Raw genomic sequence first — 16,536 nt, forward strand, 5'->3', positions numbered from 1 at the left:
AGCCAATCAGCGTTACCCATACCACCCAGCGACCGCTTTCCTCCAATCAGAGCGAAGCGCGCCAGAAGGCGCCGCGCTCCCCGCTCCATCCTCGGCGCAGCGTCGGGGGGTGGGACCTGCCCGGCGCTCCGCCAATCAGCGCGGCGGCCGCGGCAGCGACAGCCAATGGGGCGCGGGGGGCGGGGCGCGGCGGCCGCCATGATCGAGCAGCAGAAGCGGAAGGCGCCGGGCCCCGCGCCCGGGCCCGGTCCTGCCGCCCCCCCGGGCCCCACCGGCCCCGCCGCCGCCCCCGCGCCCGGCCCCGACCTCCCGCTCGTCCCCGCGCCCGCCAAGCGGCCCCGCCATGACCTGCCCGGGGCGCCGGGCACGGGCGGCGCGGGGGGACAGCCCGCGGCCGGAGCTCTGCTGCAGGCGGTAACGGGGGAACGTGAGGGGAGGGTGGGAGGAGATCGGGGTGGGACGGGAGGTGAGGGGACAGGAGAGGCCAGGCGTGGTTCCAGGAGCAGGGAAGGGCCACGAGCGTGGTGGGCTGGACACTGCTGAGGCACCTGTGTTAGGTTCTAGGCCCTCGGCTGGGGCCTGTCCGCGGAACGGAGCTGGGAAGGGAACTGAGCCCCAGGAGAGGCTGAGGGGGCTGGGAAGGGGCTGGAGAATCCCTGAGGGAGCTGGGAAGGGGCTCAGCCTGGAGAAAAGGAGGCTCAGGGGGACCTTGTGGCTCTGCACAGCTCCTGACAGGAGGGGACAGCCGGGGGGTCGGGCTCTGCTCCAGGAACAGGGACAGGAGGAGAGGGAACGGCCTCAGGCTGGGCCAGGGCAGGCTCAGGGTGGCAGCAGCAGGAATTTCCCCATGGAAAGGGTGACCCCCCCCTTTCCATGGGGAAATTCCTGCTGCTGCCCACCCTTGGCCTTGGAACTGCCCAGGGAGGTTTGGAGTGCCATCCCTGGAGGTGTCCAAGGAACGTCCTGGATGTGGCACTCAGAGCTCTGGGCTGGGGATAAGCTGGGGACCAGGTTGCCTCAATGACCTTGGAGCTCTTTTCCAGCCTCAGTAATGCTGGAATTCTGGTGGGATGTGCTGTGGGAAGGTGAAGATGCTCGGCAGGGGTGGCAGGCTGGCCTTGCCCCTTGTCCCCTCACGGTGTCTCGGTGTCCCCCAGGGCCCCCCGCGCTGTTCCTCGCTGCAGGCCCCCATCATGCTGCTGTCAGGACACGAGGGGGAGGTTTACTGCTGCAAGTTCCATCCCAATGGCAACACCCTGGCCTCAGCTGGCTTCGACAGGCTCATCTGTGAGTGGCACTGCTGTCCCCTGCTGTCCCCCGGGCTCAGGCCCTGTTGCTGGGGGGTTTTAGCTCAGCCCTCACCTGGCTGGGTTCTGGGTGTGAATTGCTCCCCCATGGGGGTGCAGGAAGCTTTTCCCAGCTGCTCTGGCAGGTGCCATCCTGATGGTGCTGGAAAAGTGCCTTGCTGGGTGCCAGCTGTGACCGCCCTGTGTCCCTGGCACACGGCTTCCAGAGGTCTGCAGAAATGCAGTTTTAATGCTTAGGCTTCCTGAGGCAAAAATTATAATTGTTCATAATAAACTCACCTTAACCAAGCTCCCTAAAGCTGCTCTGCCCTGGGGCTCACACGATGCTTTGTCACTGCTGTGAGTTGTCCCAGCTGGGACTCAGCAGTGGGGCTGGTCCATCCCCACTTTGCTGAATCCCCAAAGATCAGCTCCATGCACAGCAGGGGCTGTTCCCGAGCCTTTCCTGTGCTCACCTGTCCCTTGCTGTCCCCCAGTGCTCTGGAACGTCTACGGGGACTGTGACAACTTTGCCACCCTGAAGGGACACAGCGGGGCTGTCATGGAGCTGCACTACAACACGGATGGCAGGTGAGGGCAGGGGCTCTGTGCTGCTCAGGGACTCACTGCAGCTCAGGGAACAGGGCTGGAGCCCCAGGAGAGGCTGAGGGAGCTGAGAAGGGGCTGGAGCCCCAGGAGGGGCTGAGGGGGCTGGGAAGGGGCTGGAGAATCCCTGAGGGAGCTGGGAAGGGGCTCAGCCTGGAGAAGAGGAGGCTCAGGGGACCTTGTGGCTCTGCACAGCTCCTGCCAGGAGGGGACAGCCGGGGGGTCGGGCTCTGCTCCAGGAACAGGGACAGGAGGAGAGGGAACGGCCTCAGGCTGGGCCAGGGCAGGCTCAGGGTGGCAGCAGCAGGAATTTCCCCATGGAAAGGGGCTCAGGCCTTGGAACTGCCCAGGGGGTTTGGAGTGCCCATCCCTGAGGCGGCAGTCAGAGCTCTGGACTGGGGACAAGGTGGGGACCAGGCACAGCTTGGATTTTATGTTCTTGGAGCTCTTTTCCAACCTAAATGATTCTGGGGTTGTCACCTGTGCTCAGTCCATGGACACCAAGTCCTTGTAGTGTGGGCAAAGGATCTGGGGGCACCTGTGACCCCCCCCAGTGCCATTGATGCAGTTTTGGGGCACAGAGGGAAGTTTGTGTTGGGTGCCCGGGAGTCACTGGGGAGGGAGACAGAGCAAGTGAGATACTGGTTAATTTAAAAGGCTGTTCCACCATTGCTGCTGAGCTTTGCTGAGCTGTGCTCATCCTAGATGCTGCTTGAGGAGGCAGCAAAACCATTCACAGCAGGGATTAAGGGGAGTTTATCCATGCAGCTGTTCCAGTGTCAGTCAGTGTTTCAGGCGCCTCCAAAACACCAACAGGGGAGGTTGTTCCTGAAAGGAACTGGGAAGGGAGCTGGGCCCTCACAGTGGTTGTTCCTGCAGCATGCTCTTCTCAGCATCCACGGACAAAACCGTGGCTGTGTGGGACAGCGAGACGGGCGAGAGGGTCAAGAGGCTCAAGGGCCACACGTCCTTTGTCAACTCCTGCTACCCTGCCCGGAGGGGCCCCCAGCTCGTCTGCACGGGCAGCGACGATGGCACTGTCAAGGTCAGTGTGTGCCCTGGGCAAAGCCTAGGGAAAAAAGGTGGAGAAGCTTTTAGGATCTTCCCCTTTATCTGGGCTGATTTCAGCCTTTTGGTACTCGTTTCGTTAGCGCTCTGAGTTCAGAGGCAAAAATGTGACAGCAAATTTCACTGCTCTGTTTTTTCTGTGTTTCTCAGGGGGTTTGGGAAGCTTGAGCTGCTCAGCTGGGATTTTTCTGCTGCTGTGGCTCTGCACAGCTCCTGCCAGGAGGGGACAGCCAGGGGGTCAGGCTCCGCTCCAGGGAACAGGGACAGGAGGAGAGGGAACGGCCTCAGGCTGGGCCAGGGCAGGCTCAGGGTGGCAGCAGCAGGAATTTCCCCATGGAAAGAGGGCTCAGGCCTTGGAACTGCCCAGGGAGGTTTGGAGTCCCCATCCTTGGAGGTCCAAAGAGTTCTTTCTGGACAGAAAAACAGAAATGACAGTTTCTTTATGGATTAGCAAAGCATGAGAAAACTATTCCTGGAATCTGGGCTGGCCCCTTCTTCCTTGCCTTCATTCCTGTGCTCCAGACACAGCAGATTCAGTGTTTTTTATAAAGATCTCCAGATCTGATGTTTTTCATGAGACCTACAAATGGATTTCAGGAGAACAGGCTGAGTCCCTGCCAATATCTCTGCAGTGATTTTGTTGTGCACACCTCTTATAAGTGCCACTTTTCTTTCCAGCTGTGGGATATCAGGAAAAAAGCTGCTGTCCAGACATTCCAGAACACCTACCAGGTCCTGGCTGTCACCTTCAATGACACCAGTGACCAGATCATCTCTGGAGGCATCGACAATGACATCAAGGTAGGACCCTGTGTCCCTTTCCCCCTGTGCCCACCTTTTCCATCCTGTCACACCCTGTGTTGGTCAAGGACAGCCTTGGGTGCCACCTGCTGAATTTTACATCCCAACCCCCCTGGACCTGCTGTGTCCATCTCTGCTGGTGGTACAGAGCCAATAAAGTGGCATGGAGCTGTGACAGCCTGGCAGGGACAGCCTGGCACTCGGGTGTCCCAGCACTGCTGTCACCCGGGAGCCAGTGTGGAATGCTGGCTGTGCTGGCAGCCTGGGACAGAGCCAGCTGTGAGGTGAGCTGAAGAGAACGTGGTGACACGTCCCCTCTGTGCCCTCTGCCCCAGTCTGCAGCTGCCCCTGGCACCTGATGCTGTGGAAAGTTCTTTTTTAACAGTGAGCTCAGCTGATTGCCCTGGGGGCTGCGGGGCTCTGGCTGTCCCCATGCCCTCAGCCCTGCTCTGGCCTGTCCCCAGCCTGTCACAGCCAGTGCTGTGTGGCACTGCCACCAGGGCTGTCATCAACCTGCCAGAGCTGTCCCCAGCCTGTCACAGCCAGAGCTCAGTGTGGTGCTGCCACCAGGGCTGTCCCCAGCCTGTCACAGCCAGTGCTGTGTGTGGCACTGCCACCAGAGCTGTCCCCAGCCTGTCACAGCCAGAGCTCAGTGTGGCACTGCCACCAGAGCTGTCCCCAGCCTGTCACAGTCAGAGCTCAGTGTGGCACTGCCACCAGAGCTGTCCCCAGCCTGTCACAGCCAGTGCTGTGTGTGGCACTGCCACCAGGGCTGTCCCCAGCCTGTCACAGCCAGTGCTGTGTGTGGCACTGCCACCAGGGCTGTCCCCAGCCTGTCACAGCCAGTGCTGTGTGTGGCACTGCCACCAGGGCTGTCCCCAGCCTGTCACAGCCAGTGCTGTGTGTGGCACTGCCACCAGGGCTGTCCCCAGCCTGTCATAGCCAGAGCTCAGTGTGGCACTGCCACCAGAGCTGCTCCCACTGCCCCTCGTTGGGAAGAACCCCTGGAACTGTGAGAATTGGGGAGCTCCTGCTCTGTGCCAGGGGGTTTGGGGGATTCTGGGGCCAGTTCAAGAGGAATTGTGCAGCCCTGGGGCTGCTGGCATTGAGCTCCTTGCAGTTTGAATGTATTCACTTAGAAATCTTGTCAAAGGCAAATTCTGTCTTTCTAGAAACCCATATACTTCCAGCCTCATGTTTTCATAGAATCATGGAGTGGTTTGAAGGAAAGGATGAAACACATGAAACACCATCTCACTGCACCCCAGCCCTGGCAGGGACACTCCCAGGAGCTCCCAGCCCCAGTGTCCAGCCTGGCCTTGGGCACTGCCAGGCATCCAGGGGCAGCCGCAGCTGCTCTGGGAATTCCAGCCCAGCCCCTGCCCACCCTGCCAGGGAACAATTCCCAATTCCCAATCTCCCATCCAGCCCTGCCCTTGGGCAGTGGGAGCCATTCCCTGTGTGCTGTGTGTGTGCTGCTGCTGCCATGTAACTCCTGGGGTTTGAACACCTCCAGTTACAAATGCAAGGCACAAATCCCATTTTCCTACAACTCCATCAAGCTTCAGCAGCTGGAACCCCCAGCTGATGGCAGCTGTGTGCCCCCAGTGCCCGTGTGGGTGCTGTGGGAGCTGCAGCCCCAGCAGTGCTGGCTGTGTTTCCGTGCCAGGTGTGGGACCTGCGGCAGAACAAGCTCACCTACACCATGCGGGGCCACGCCGACTCAGTGACGGGCCTGAGCCTCAGCTCTGAGGGCTCCTACCTGCTCTCCAACGCCATGGACAACACAGGTACACCCTGCTGAGCCTGCAGGGACACCTCTGCCTGCTCCTCCTGCAAAAACAGTGCTGGGCTGGGCTGCAGGGAGCTGGGCTCCGGAGCTGAACCGTGAGTGTGGGTCCTTGAGGGGGAGAGCAGCTGCCTCAGGGGGTTTGTCCCAGCTGGGAGGACACTGGGGACAGGAGCCATGGCACAGGTTATCCTGCAGGGCTTGGGGACAAGAGCCATGGCACAGGTTATCCTGCAGGACACTGGGGACAAGAGCCATGGCACAGGTTATCCTGCAGGACACTGGGGACAGGAGCCATGGCACACGTTATCCTGCAGGACACATGGCACAGGTTATCCTGCAGGACACTGGGGACAGGAGCCATGGCACAGGTTATCCTGCAGGACACTGAGGACAGCAGCCATGGCACAGGTTATCCTGCAGGACACTGGGGACAGGAGCCATGGCACAGGTTATCCTGCAGGACACTGGGGACAGGAGCCATGGCATGGGTTATCCTGCAGGATATTGGGGACAGGAGCCATGGCACAGGTTATCCTGCAGGACACTGGGGACAGGAGCCGTGGCACACGTTATCCTGCAGGACACTGGGGACAGGTTATCCTGCAGGATATTGGGGACAGGAGCCGTGGCACAGGTGACCTGTGCACTCTGGGCCTGGCTCGTGTCAAGGTGGCTTGGCTGTGTCCCCTCAGCAGGAATGACAGCCCAGTGCCACCCTGCCTGTCCCACTGTCCCTGGTGAGGCTGAGCCCCTCAGGACCGTGCCCATGGGATGTGTCAGGATGAGGCAAAGCCTCTGTGAGGAGGTGATGGCTCAGTTTTGGCATGGCAGGTGGGGAATTTTTTGTAATTCCCCGTTGCTGCTGTTTGTGCCAGAGCAAAGCCTCCTGCAGGGAAAGCTGCTGGTTCCCCGTGGCCTTTGGGGAATGGGGGCTCAGGGAGCCTGTCCTGGGCACAGGGGCTCTGCCAGGGCTCCTGTCCCTGTCCCCTCAGCTGCTGGCTCTGGTTCTGTTGCAGTTCGGATCTGGGACATCAGGCCCTTTGCCCCCAAGGAGAGATGTGTGAAGATTTTCCAGGGAAATGTCCATAATTTTGAAAAGGTGAGTGTGCTCCACTCCTTGTTCAGTTCCCTCTGCTATTAACTTTTCTCTAATTTGTTTTTTTCAATGCAAGTTTAGGCCAGAAAGGCGCTAATAAGAACTCAAAGGAAGATGAATCCACAAAGTGGGTTCCAATTAAAGCCTCAGTAACAAGACTTCTGTGTTCAGTTCATTTATAATTAGGTGTAAATTAAGTATTTTCTACACTTACCATCTACTTTGTGTAAAATAACTCACTGGCTGTTTCCAGCAATAAAATAAAATCTGTAATTACTATCTCATCTTCCAAGGGAGATCATTAAAGTGGTGCTGGTTAAAGTCTCGTGGTGATTTGAGTTCAAGAAAAGGGGGAAACTAAATAGGTCTGTGCATTTTGTTTTGTTTTAGAACCTTCTGAGGTGCTCCTGGTCCCCAGATGGCAGTAAAATTGCAGGGGGCTCTGCTGACAGGTGAGTTGCCACTGCATTCCTCTGTCCCCTGATGGATTTGCAGCGTTCCTGGATCAGAATCTCCAGGCTCAGACTCGTGTTTGAGTGTGAAATGCCAAACAGCCCGCAGGGAGTTTCCCTGATTTCCACAGGGATGTGTTTCTGCTGCTTTGGGCTCCATGGAGGAGCATCTGAATGTTGTAAAATCAGGTTGTTATTATTATTGTCAAAAGCTGGCTGAGGCTCTGCCCTGTCCCACCACAGGATCCCCCAGCAGGTGACAGGGACATCTTTGCCACTGGCTTGGACCCCTGGGTGTCCTGGCAGAAGCTTGGGGGGGTCTTTGAGAGCAGGGGTTGGAGGATGAGGAGCAGAAATCCCAGGTAAATTCCTGCATGGTGGGATTCCAGGGGTCATTAATGACTCCTCCTTTAATTAAGGAGAAAAAAAATCAATTGGCACATCTCAGTCTTGTAAATGAAAGATTTTGTAAAATGAGCTGAGGAGGGGAAAGGGCAGAGGGAGGAAGCAGGTCGGGTCTGAAGGTCCCTGTGAAGGACACCAATGTCCCCTGGAGCAAATCCAGGCCCAAATCCAGTGCCAGGGAGACAGGAATTCCTACAGGCTGGGGCCAGGGCATGGGGCCGCAGTAATTACCAGACTAATGAGCTTCTGGTGGCTGAGAGGCAGAACTTGAGCTCTCCCTGTCCAGATTTAGTGGGGCAGCTGTCCCAGCATGAGCTGGGGCTGGATTGTCTCCAGCCCTGCTGGGCTCTCGGTGGGGGGAGCAGGAATTCCTGCCCTGGGGGGAGCAGCTCCTGTCCTGGAGGGAGCAGGAATTCCTGCCCTGGGGGAGAGCAGCTCCTGTCCTGGGGGGAGCAGGAATTCCTGCCCTGGGGGAGAGCAGCTCCTGCCCTGAGAGGATCAGGAATTCCTGCCCTGAGGGGATCAGGAATTCCTGCCCTGGGGGAGAGCAGCTCCTGCCCTGGGGGAGAACAGCAGCTCCTGCCCTAGGGGGAGCAGGAATTCCTGCCCTGGGGGAGAACAGCAGCTCCTGCCCTAGGGGGAGCAGGAATTCCTGCCCTTGGGGAGAAGAGCAGCTCCTGCCTGGGCCCCTGTGGGCAGGCTGAGCCCTGCTCTGGGCAGGTGTGCCTGGAGTTTGGGTCGTTTGGTTCATTCTGCAGGTGCTGGTGGAGCTCAGGGCTCTGACAGCTCCTGGGGCAGGTCCCAGCAGAGCTTCCCACGGCAGACACAGGGATTTGGGCTCGGTTTCCCTGACTCTGAGACAGTTTTCAAGAGAAGTGTGAAAGCTGGGCTGTGTCTGGTGCCCCCAGGGAAGGATCCTGGGGGCCTCAGGCAGGAGCCAGCAGTGCGTGAGGCCTGGCAGAGGGTGATCGAAGGGCTCAGGGCGATCCCATCACTCCCTAATAAATGCTGGCATGTGGCTCCTGTGGCAGAGCAGGGAGAAATCCCATCTTTAGAGCTGCTGGCTGGGAGGGGCTGCAGTGCAGCAGGGGTTGGGGGGCTCTGGGCTCCTCACTGCCAGCCCAAGGGGATGCCTGGACATGCACACAGTGTTGGGGGGTGTTTGGGAGGGTGAGGCCCCTCCTCCTCCTCCCCAGTCCCAGTGCTGACTTACTCCCTGTCCCTGCACTATCAAGGATTTCTTTGGCCTCACAGCTTTCAAATCCATCTCTGTGCCCTGAGGGGTGAGGTGCACTGTTGGCAGTGAGGTTTTTGCCACTCTTATCTCCTCCCTGCTCAGGCCTCTGCTCTCCTGGGCCTGTCAGAGCAGCATTTTTCTCCTGGAAGTTCCTGTTCATCCTCACGAGGATCATTCCAGCCAGCTGCACCTTGGGGGCACAGGTGTTTTGCTCGGCCCATGCCTGTCCTCAGCAGGACTCTGTTGCAGGTTTGTGTACGTGTGGGACACCACCTCCAGGAGGATCCTGTACAAGCTGCCTGGCCATGCTGGCTCTGTCAATGAGCTGGCCTTCCACCCCGAGGAACCCATCAGTAAGTGCTCCCCACTCCCAGGGCAGCAGCTCCAGGGCTCACTGAGCTGCTGATCCTCTGGGAAGTGACCTCAAAACTGCCAGAGTGGCTCAGAGTCCATTAGCTGATTTAGGGGTGGCAGAGCCTTCTTTGCTCATCTCCAGTTGGGTGGGGACACCCTGGGTGAGCCCAGGGACTCTGGGACTGGGCTGGGGACACCCAGAGGGCAGCAGGGTGGCTCTTGCTGTGGGCTGGGGGTGGCTGCCACTGCCCAGGGGCCATGAGGAGAGGGCTTGGAATAGTGGAATGCCAGGGGTATGACCATGTTTTGGTGATTCCATGAGGACATGGATCACCTGGGAGCCTGAGGGGTCCTAACTTCCCCAAAGGTTGTAGGAAGCAAATCAGAGAATTATAAAATCACAATCCCAGAATGGTTTGCTTAGAAGGGATCTTACATCCCATCAGTGCCACCCTGCCATGGCAGGGACCCCTCCCACTGTCCCAGATGCTCCAGCCCCAATGTCCAGCCTGGCTTTGGGCACTGCCAGGGATCCAGGGGCAGCCACAGCTGCTCTGGGAATTCCAGCCCAGCCCCTTCCCACCCTCCCAGGGAATAATTCCTCCTCAAAATCCCACCCAAAGGAAGCTCTTGGTGCAGTGGGTTTGGGCCCTGTTCTGGACGTGTCTCACACATGGCACCACACTCAGAGCTGGGTGATGCAAAGCTCGTGGTGGCTTCTCAGAGCCATTTGAAGCTGGGACCAGATCCCAGTCCCATTTCCTGGTCCAGCATGGGCTGGGCAGGACTGCAGGGTGCTGTGCTTCCATGGAAACACTCACCTTGGCCTGGTCAGCAGCCAAAAATTGGCATCAGTCAACCCCAAAGGCAGGCCAAGGGGCAGGGAGCTCTGGATTTGTTCCTGGGTATCCAGGGCTGGGGCTGGGCTGGAGAAGCAGAGCAGCTCCTCTCTGGGTGGGATCCTGTGCTCAGCTCCTCTTGGGTCATCAATCACTGGGCTTCAAATAACAGTTTAAAATCCATTACTAAAAACCTATTGAGTCGTGCAGCTGCTGGCTGGGAACTCCTGGGATGCTGATCCATAAATCACTGCAGGGTTCTCACCTGGACAGGGATTAAAGAAAGTTGTATGAGAAATTTCTCTACAAGAATATAAACTCAGAAGGCTTTAGAAAATCTTAAGAATCAGGGCGACAGGTGCCCTGGGGACACTTTCTGGCCAGATGTGCCCTCTAGAGGCACTCGGTGCTGGCAGAGCCCGGCTGGAGCTCAGCACTTCCCGGCATGAAAATCCCACCTGGGAACCTTCCGGAGGTGTTCCAGCCATTCCCTCAGCTGGGGACAGGGCTGGCAGGGCTGGCACAGCTGGGCTGGGGGCACAGCGCTGCTCCAGGGGTGGCACAGCTGGGCTGGGGCACAGCTGGCAGCCACCAGCACAGCTGGGCTGGGGGCACAGCGCTGCTCCAGGGGTGGCACAGCTGGGCTGGGGCACAGCTGGCAGCCACCAGCACAGCTGGGCTGGGGGCACAGCGCTGCTCCAGGGGTGGCACAGCTGGGCTGGGGCACAGCTGGCAGGGCTGGCACAGCTGGGCTGGGGCACAGCGCTGCTCCGTGCCTGTTCTGGGAAGCAGCTGAGCTCTGCTTCCAGCAAAATCAGGAGTTTGGGCTGTCCTTGGGGAGGTCTCAAACCACGGGGGTAATTTTTGTGTTCTATTTCAGCTTTTAAGTTCTAATTTTTATGTTCTATTTCAGTTTTTATATTCTGTTTTAATTTTTGGATTCTATTCCAGTTTTTATATTCTATTTTTGTATTCAATTTCAGTTTTTATATTCTAATTTTTGAATTCTATTTGTTTTTATATTTTTTGTATTCTATTTCAGTTTTTATATTCAAATTTTTGTATTCTATTTCACATTTTATATTTTTTGTATTCTATTTCAGTTTTTATATTCAAATTTTTGTATTCTATTTCACTTTTTATATTCTATTTTTATATTCTATTTCAGTTTTTGTATTCTATTTTAATTTTTGCATTTATTTCAATTTTTATATTCTAATTTTTGTATTCTGTGTCAGCTTTTATATTCAATTTTTGTATTCGATTTCACTTTTTATATTCAAATTTTTGTATTCTATTTCCATTTTTATATTATATTTTTGTATCCTATTTCAGTTTTTATATTTTATTTTAATTTTTGCATTCTAGTTTTTATATTCTCTTCTAATTTTTGCATTTATTTCAGTTTTTTTTTCTAATTTTTGCATTCTAGTTTTTATATTCTCTTCCAATTTTTGCATTTATTTCAGTTTTTTTATTCTAATTTTTGCATTCTATCTCAGCTTTTATATTCTAATTTTTGCATTTATTTCAATTTTTATATTCTAATTTTTGTATTCTATTTCACTTTTTGTATGCAAATTTTTGTATTCTATTTCAGTTTTTATATTCTATTTTAATTTCTGCATTTATTTCAGTTTTTTATTCTAATTTTTGCATTCTATCTCCATTTTTATATTCTGTTTTAATTTTTGTATTCTATTTCAGTTTTATATTCTATTTCTGTATTCAATTTCAGTTTTTGTATTCTATTATAATTTTTGCATTTATTTCAATTTTTATATTCTAACTTTTATATTCTGTGTCAGTTTTTATATTCAATTTTTGTATTCTATTTCACTTTTTTAATTCAAATTTTTGTATTCTATTTTTATATTCTATTTTTATATTCTATTTCCGTTTTTATATTCAATTTTTTGTATTCTATTTCCAGTTTTATATTTTGTATCCTATTTCAGTTTTTATATTCTATTTTAATTTTTGCATTCTAATTTTTATATTCTCTTCTAATTTTTGCATTTATTTCAGTTTTTTTATTCTAATTTTTGCATTCTATCTCAGCTTTTATATTCTAATTTTTGCATTTATTTCAATTTTCATATTAAATTTTTTTATATTCCATTTTTGTATTCTATTTTAATTTTTGCATTTATTTCAATTTTTATATTCTAATTTTTGTATTCTGTGTCACATTTTATATTCCATTTTTGCATTCTATTTCCATTTTTATATTCTATTTTTGTGTTTCAGTTTTTATATTGTTAGAATGTTTACATTCTGCTCTAATCCTTTACTCCTTTCCTTGCTTGCCCCCAGTTCTGTCAGCGTCCAGTGACAAGAGGCTGTACATGGGGGAGATCCAGTGACCCGGAGCTGCGGGGTCAGTGCCCGCGGGGCTGGGCTGGCACCGAGGGGCACGAGGGTCCAGCCGCTGGCGGTGACACCGTGCAGGGTGTGACACCGTGCAGGCGGTGACACCCGCTGGCGGTGACACCGTGCAGGGTGTGACACCGTGCAGGCTGTGACACCGTGCAGGGTGTGACACCGTGCAGGCGGTGACACCGTGCAGGGTGTGACACCGTGCAGGGTGTGACACCTGTGCAGGCTGTGACACCGTGCAGGCTGTGACACCGTGCAGGGTGTGACACCGTGCAGGGTGTGACACCGTGCAGGCTGTGACACCGTGCAGGGTGTGACAGCCGTGCAGGGTGTGACACCTGTGCTGGCAGTGACACCGTGCAGGCTGTGACACCCGTGCAGGCGGTGACACCCGTGCAGGCGGTGACACCCGTGCTGGCAGTGACACCCGTGCAGGCTGTGACACCCGTGCAGGCTGTGACACCCGTGCAGGCTGTGACAGCAGCTGGCTGTGACAGCCGTGCAGGCGGTGACAGCCGTGCAGGCGGTGACACCCGTGCAGGCGGTGACACCCATGCTGGCTGTGACACCCATGCAGGCTGTGACACCCGTGCAGGCTGTGACAGCAGCTGGCTGTGACACCCGTGCAGGCTGTGACACCCGTGCAGGCTGTGACACCCGCTGGCTGTGACACCCGCTGGCGGTGACACCCATGCAGGCTGTGACAGCAGCTGGCTGTGACACCCGCTGGCGGTGACACCCGTGCAGGGTGTGACACCCATGCAGGCTGTCCCCTCCCCACGTCTCACTGTGCAGCTTCTCCCCCTCCCCTTCCTCTGGGGAGAACTCGGAATTGAAAGGAATTTTGGTTTGGCTGTGCCACTGACGGTGAAACCCTTCTGCAGCTCCCTTGAAATGGAGAGTTTTTGGTTCAGTTCCACACGTGGCCTGTGTGTTCCCTGGGCTGTTCCCTTTGGGGTTTTTTGATACAGTTAAAACTGCAATAAATGGATTTTTTTACACAGCTCAGTGCCTGGGGTTTATTGCTCTGGTTACTTTTCTGTTCTCCAGAATTAAATCCTGGTCCTCACCTGGAGATAACCGGGAAATCATTGAGGTGGAATGATGGAATCATTGGTGGAATCACTGAATTTATGATTTAGGTGGGAAAGGACCTTAAATCCCACCCAGTGCGACCCCCAGGGACCCCTCCCACTGTCCCAGGAGCTCCCAGTGTCCAGCCTGGCCTTGGGCACTGCCAGGGATCCAGGGGCAGCCACAGCTGCTCTGGGAATTCCAGCCCAGCCCCTGCCCACCCTGCCAGGGAACAATTCCCAATTCCCAATCTCCCACCCAGCCCTGCCCTCTGGCACTGGGAGCCATTCCCTGGGTCCTGTCCCTCCATCCTTGTCCCCAGTCCCTCTCCCAAATCCAGGGAGGATTCCCCAGGTCCTGGCAGCTGCCCACATCCCCCTCCCATCGTTCCCCTGACTCCAGGGGGAATGGCAGGCGGGATCCCATGGGAATGGCTGCTGCAGCCCTGGGGCTGGCCCTGGAGTTGTCCCTGGGGTGTCCCATGGTCCCTGGGGTGCCCCATGGTCCCTGGAGTGCCCCATGGTCCCTGGGGTGCCCCATGGTCCCTGCCCGCCATGGGTGAGTGCAGGAGCCCTGAGGGAGCTGCTGCTCAGGCCCAGGCAGCTCCATCTCCAGAGCCCGGTGGATGAGCAGCTCCAGGCACACAAACCCCTCCTTGCAGAGGGGCAGGCAGGGCTGGAGGTTTGTTTTATTTACTTTTTAAATTTTTTGTTTATTTTTTTTTTTCATTATTATTATTTATTATTTTATTTACTGCCAGGAGGGACCCCACCCATGCCAGAGTGGGAGCCTCATGCCCAGGGCTGAGCCCCTTCCTCTGCCCCTGGCTGGGGAGGGGCTGCCCCACAGATTTTGGGCTTAATTAGAACCTGTTACAATCCCAAGGGTTTATGGGTTTGTTTGGGTCTAAACTCAAGTGCCAGAGGGGAGAGAGACCTTTGGGGCTGATCTGTGGCAGCAATCCTGAACCCTACCGAGTCCTGCTTCTTTAAAGGAACCAAAAGAGGGTTTTGGTCCTAATTCCCACCCCAGGAACCAGCAGGGAAGTGAGGGAGGGGCATCGTTCCTCCCCTGCCCTGAGTTCTGGGCAGTCCTGGGGCTCCCAGGGTGGGGCAGCAGGGGCTGGATGGATCCACACCCACCCTGGGGTACCTGGGTGTCACTCTGGATGTCACCCTGGGTGTCACCCCCTATGCCCAGACACACCCCCATGGCCTGGGCAGGATGGACACGGAGCCATGACCCAGATTGGGAAATGATCCGGATTAAGGGTAAATCCCTGGGCCCAGAGACCAGAGGGATGGAGAGACAGGCCAGGATGGACAGAGCCTGACCAGGATGGACAGAGCCTGACCAGGATGGACAGAGCCAGAACTGGATGGACAGAGCCAGAACTGGATGGATAGAGCCAGACCTGGATGGACAGAGCCCGGCCTGGATGGACAGAGCCCAGCCAGGATGGACAGAGCCTGGCCTGGATGGACAGAGCCTGGCCTGGATGGATAGAGCCAGACCTGGATGGACAGAGCCTGACCAGGATGGACAGAGCCCGGCCTGGATGGACAGAGCCAGACCTGGATGGACAGAGCCAGACCTGGATGGACAGAGCCAGACCAGGATGGACAGAGCCCAGCCAGCATGGACAGAGCCAGACCTGGATGTACAGAGCCTGACCAGGATGGACAGAGCCTGGCCTGGATGGACAGAGCCAGACCTGGATGGACAGAGCCTGGCCTGGATGGACAGAGCCCGGCCAGGATGGACAGAGCCAGACCTGGATGGACAGAGCCTGGCCTGGATGGACAGAGCCAGAGCTGGATGGACAGAGCCAGAACTAGATGGACAGAGCCCGGCCTGGATGGACAGAGCCCGGCCTGGATGGACAGAGCCCAGCCTGGATGGACAGAGCCCGGCCTGGATGGACAGAGCCTGACCAGGATGGACAGAGCCAGACCAGGATGGACAGAGCCCGGCCTGGATGGACAGAGCCAGACCAGGATGGACAGAGCCCGGCCTGGATGGACAGAGCCAGACCAGGATGGACAGAGCCCGGCCTGGATGGACAGAGCCTGACCAGGATGGACAGAGCCCAGCCAGGATGGACAGAGCCAGAACTGGATGGACAGAGCCCAGCCAGGATGGACAGAGCCTGAGCAGGCCCTGCATAGACGGAGCCAGGGCTGGGCAGCTCTGTGGGCACTCCCTGCCCATGCCCAGCTCCCAGCCCAGCCCCCTGTGCCCATCCCAGCGCTGTGCCCTTCCCCAGTGCCAAGGAATTTTGGGATCAAATAACCCTTTGTTCCTTGTGGGCAGTGAGGATGGACACACGGGTGGGGCAGCTCATTGCAGTTAGGGACAATGCCCACCCCTTGGGACACGTGTCCATGTCCCAGCCCCTGGGAGAGAGGGAAGTTGGTCTGGGAGAAGCTGGAACCCACCATGGAGAGCTGGAGCCCACCTTGGAGAGCTGGAACCCACCATGGAGAGCTGGAGCCCACCTTGGAGAGCTGGAACCCACCATGGAGAGCTGGAACCCACCATGGAGAGCTGGAACTCATCATGGAGAGCTGGAGCCCACCTTGGAGAGCTGGAACCCACCATGGAGAGCTGGAACTCATCATGGAGAGCTGGAGCCCACCTTGGAGAGCTGGAACCCATCTTGGAGAGCTGGAACCCACCATGGAGAGCTGGAGCCCACCTTGGAGAGCTGGAACCCACCATGGAGAGCTGGAACCCACCATGGAGAGCTGGAGCCCACCTTGGAGAGCTGGAACCCATCTTGGAGAGCTGGAACCCACCATGGAGAGCTGGAGCCCACCTTGGAGAGCTGGAACCCACCATGGAGAGCTGGAACTCATCATGGAGAGCTGGAGCCCACCTTGGAGAGCTGGAACTCATCATGGAGAGCTGGAGCCCACCTTGGAGAGCTGGAACCCACCATGGAGAGGCAGAACTCACTATGGAGGACTGGAATCCACCTTGGAGTGCTGGAACCCATCTTGGAGAGCTGGAACTCATCATGGAGAGCTGGAATCCACCTTGGAGTGCTGGCACTGACCACCCCAGAGGTGCCAGGGCCAGCATGGCCACTGCCACCACCACCCCTTGGGCACAGGACAGTGCACTGTGCTGGGCAGCAGAGAATCC

The 16,536-nt window shown here is 55.8% G+C and overlaps 1 protein-coding gene across 1 annotated transcript; it reads left to right on the forward strand.

Annotated features, from left to right (window-relative positions):
* Positions 1 to 192: 192 nt before the first annotated feature.
* On the forward strand, positions 193 to 13,318 carry SNRNP40 (small nuclear ribonucleoprotein U5 subunit 40). Its single transcript, XM_021528396.3, has 10 exons — positions 193 to 414; positions 1,158 to 1,287; positions 1,784 to 1,877; positions 2,772 to 2,937; positions 3,639 to 3,761; positions 5,431 to 5,551; positions 6,570 to 6,652; positions 7,040 to 7,101; positions 8,993 to 9,096; positions 12,253 to 13,318. Exons 1-10 carry the CDS (start codon positions 199 to 201, stop codon positions 12,300 to 12,302), a joined length of 1,149 nt encoding a protein of 382 aa, XP_021384071.1. The 5' UTR covers positions 193 to 198; the 3' UTR covers positions 12,303 to 13,318.
* The last annotated feature ends 3,218 nt before the right edge of the window (positions 13,319 to 16,536 follow it).

Source organism: Lonchura striata, chromosome 26, assembly GCF_046129695.1.
Source record: "Lonchura striata isolate bLonStr1 chromosome 26, bLonStr1.mat, whole genome shotgun sequence".
NCBI classification, from domain to species: Eukaryota; Metazoa; Chordata; class Aves; order Passeriformes; family Estrildidae; genus Lonchura; species Lonchura striata.

Coding starts and splice junctions, on each gene's coding strand:
- SNRNP40 (XM_021528396.3), top strand. CDS start 199: ATGATCGAGCAGCAGAAGCGGAAGGCGCCGGGCCCCGCGCCCGGGCCC. Junction 1,288..1,783: donor TGGCTTCGACAGGCTCATCT/GTGAGTGGCACT, acceptor GCTGTCCCCCAG/TGCTCTGGAACGTCTACGGG. Junction 9,097..12,252: donor CCACCCCGAGGAACCCATCA/GTAAGTGCTCCC, acceptor GCTTGCCCCCAG/TTCTGTCAGCGTCCAGTGAC.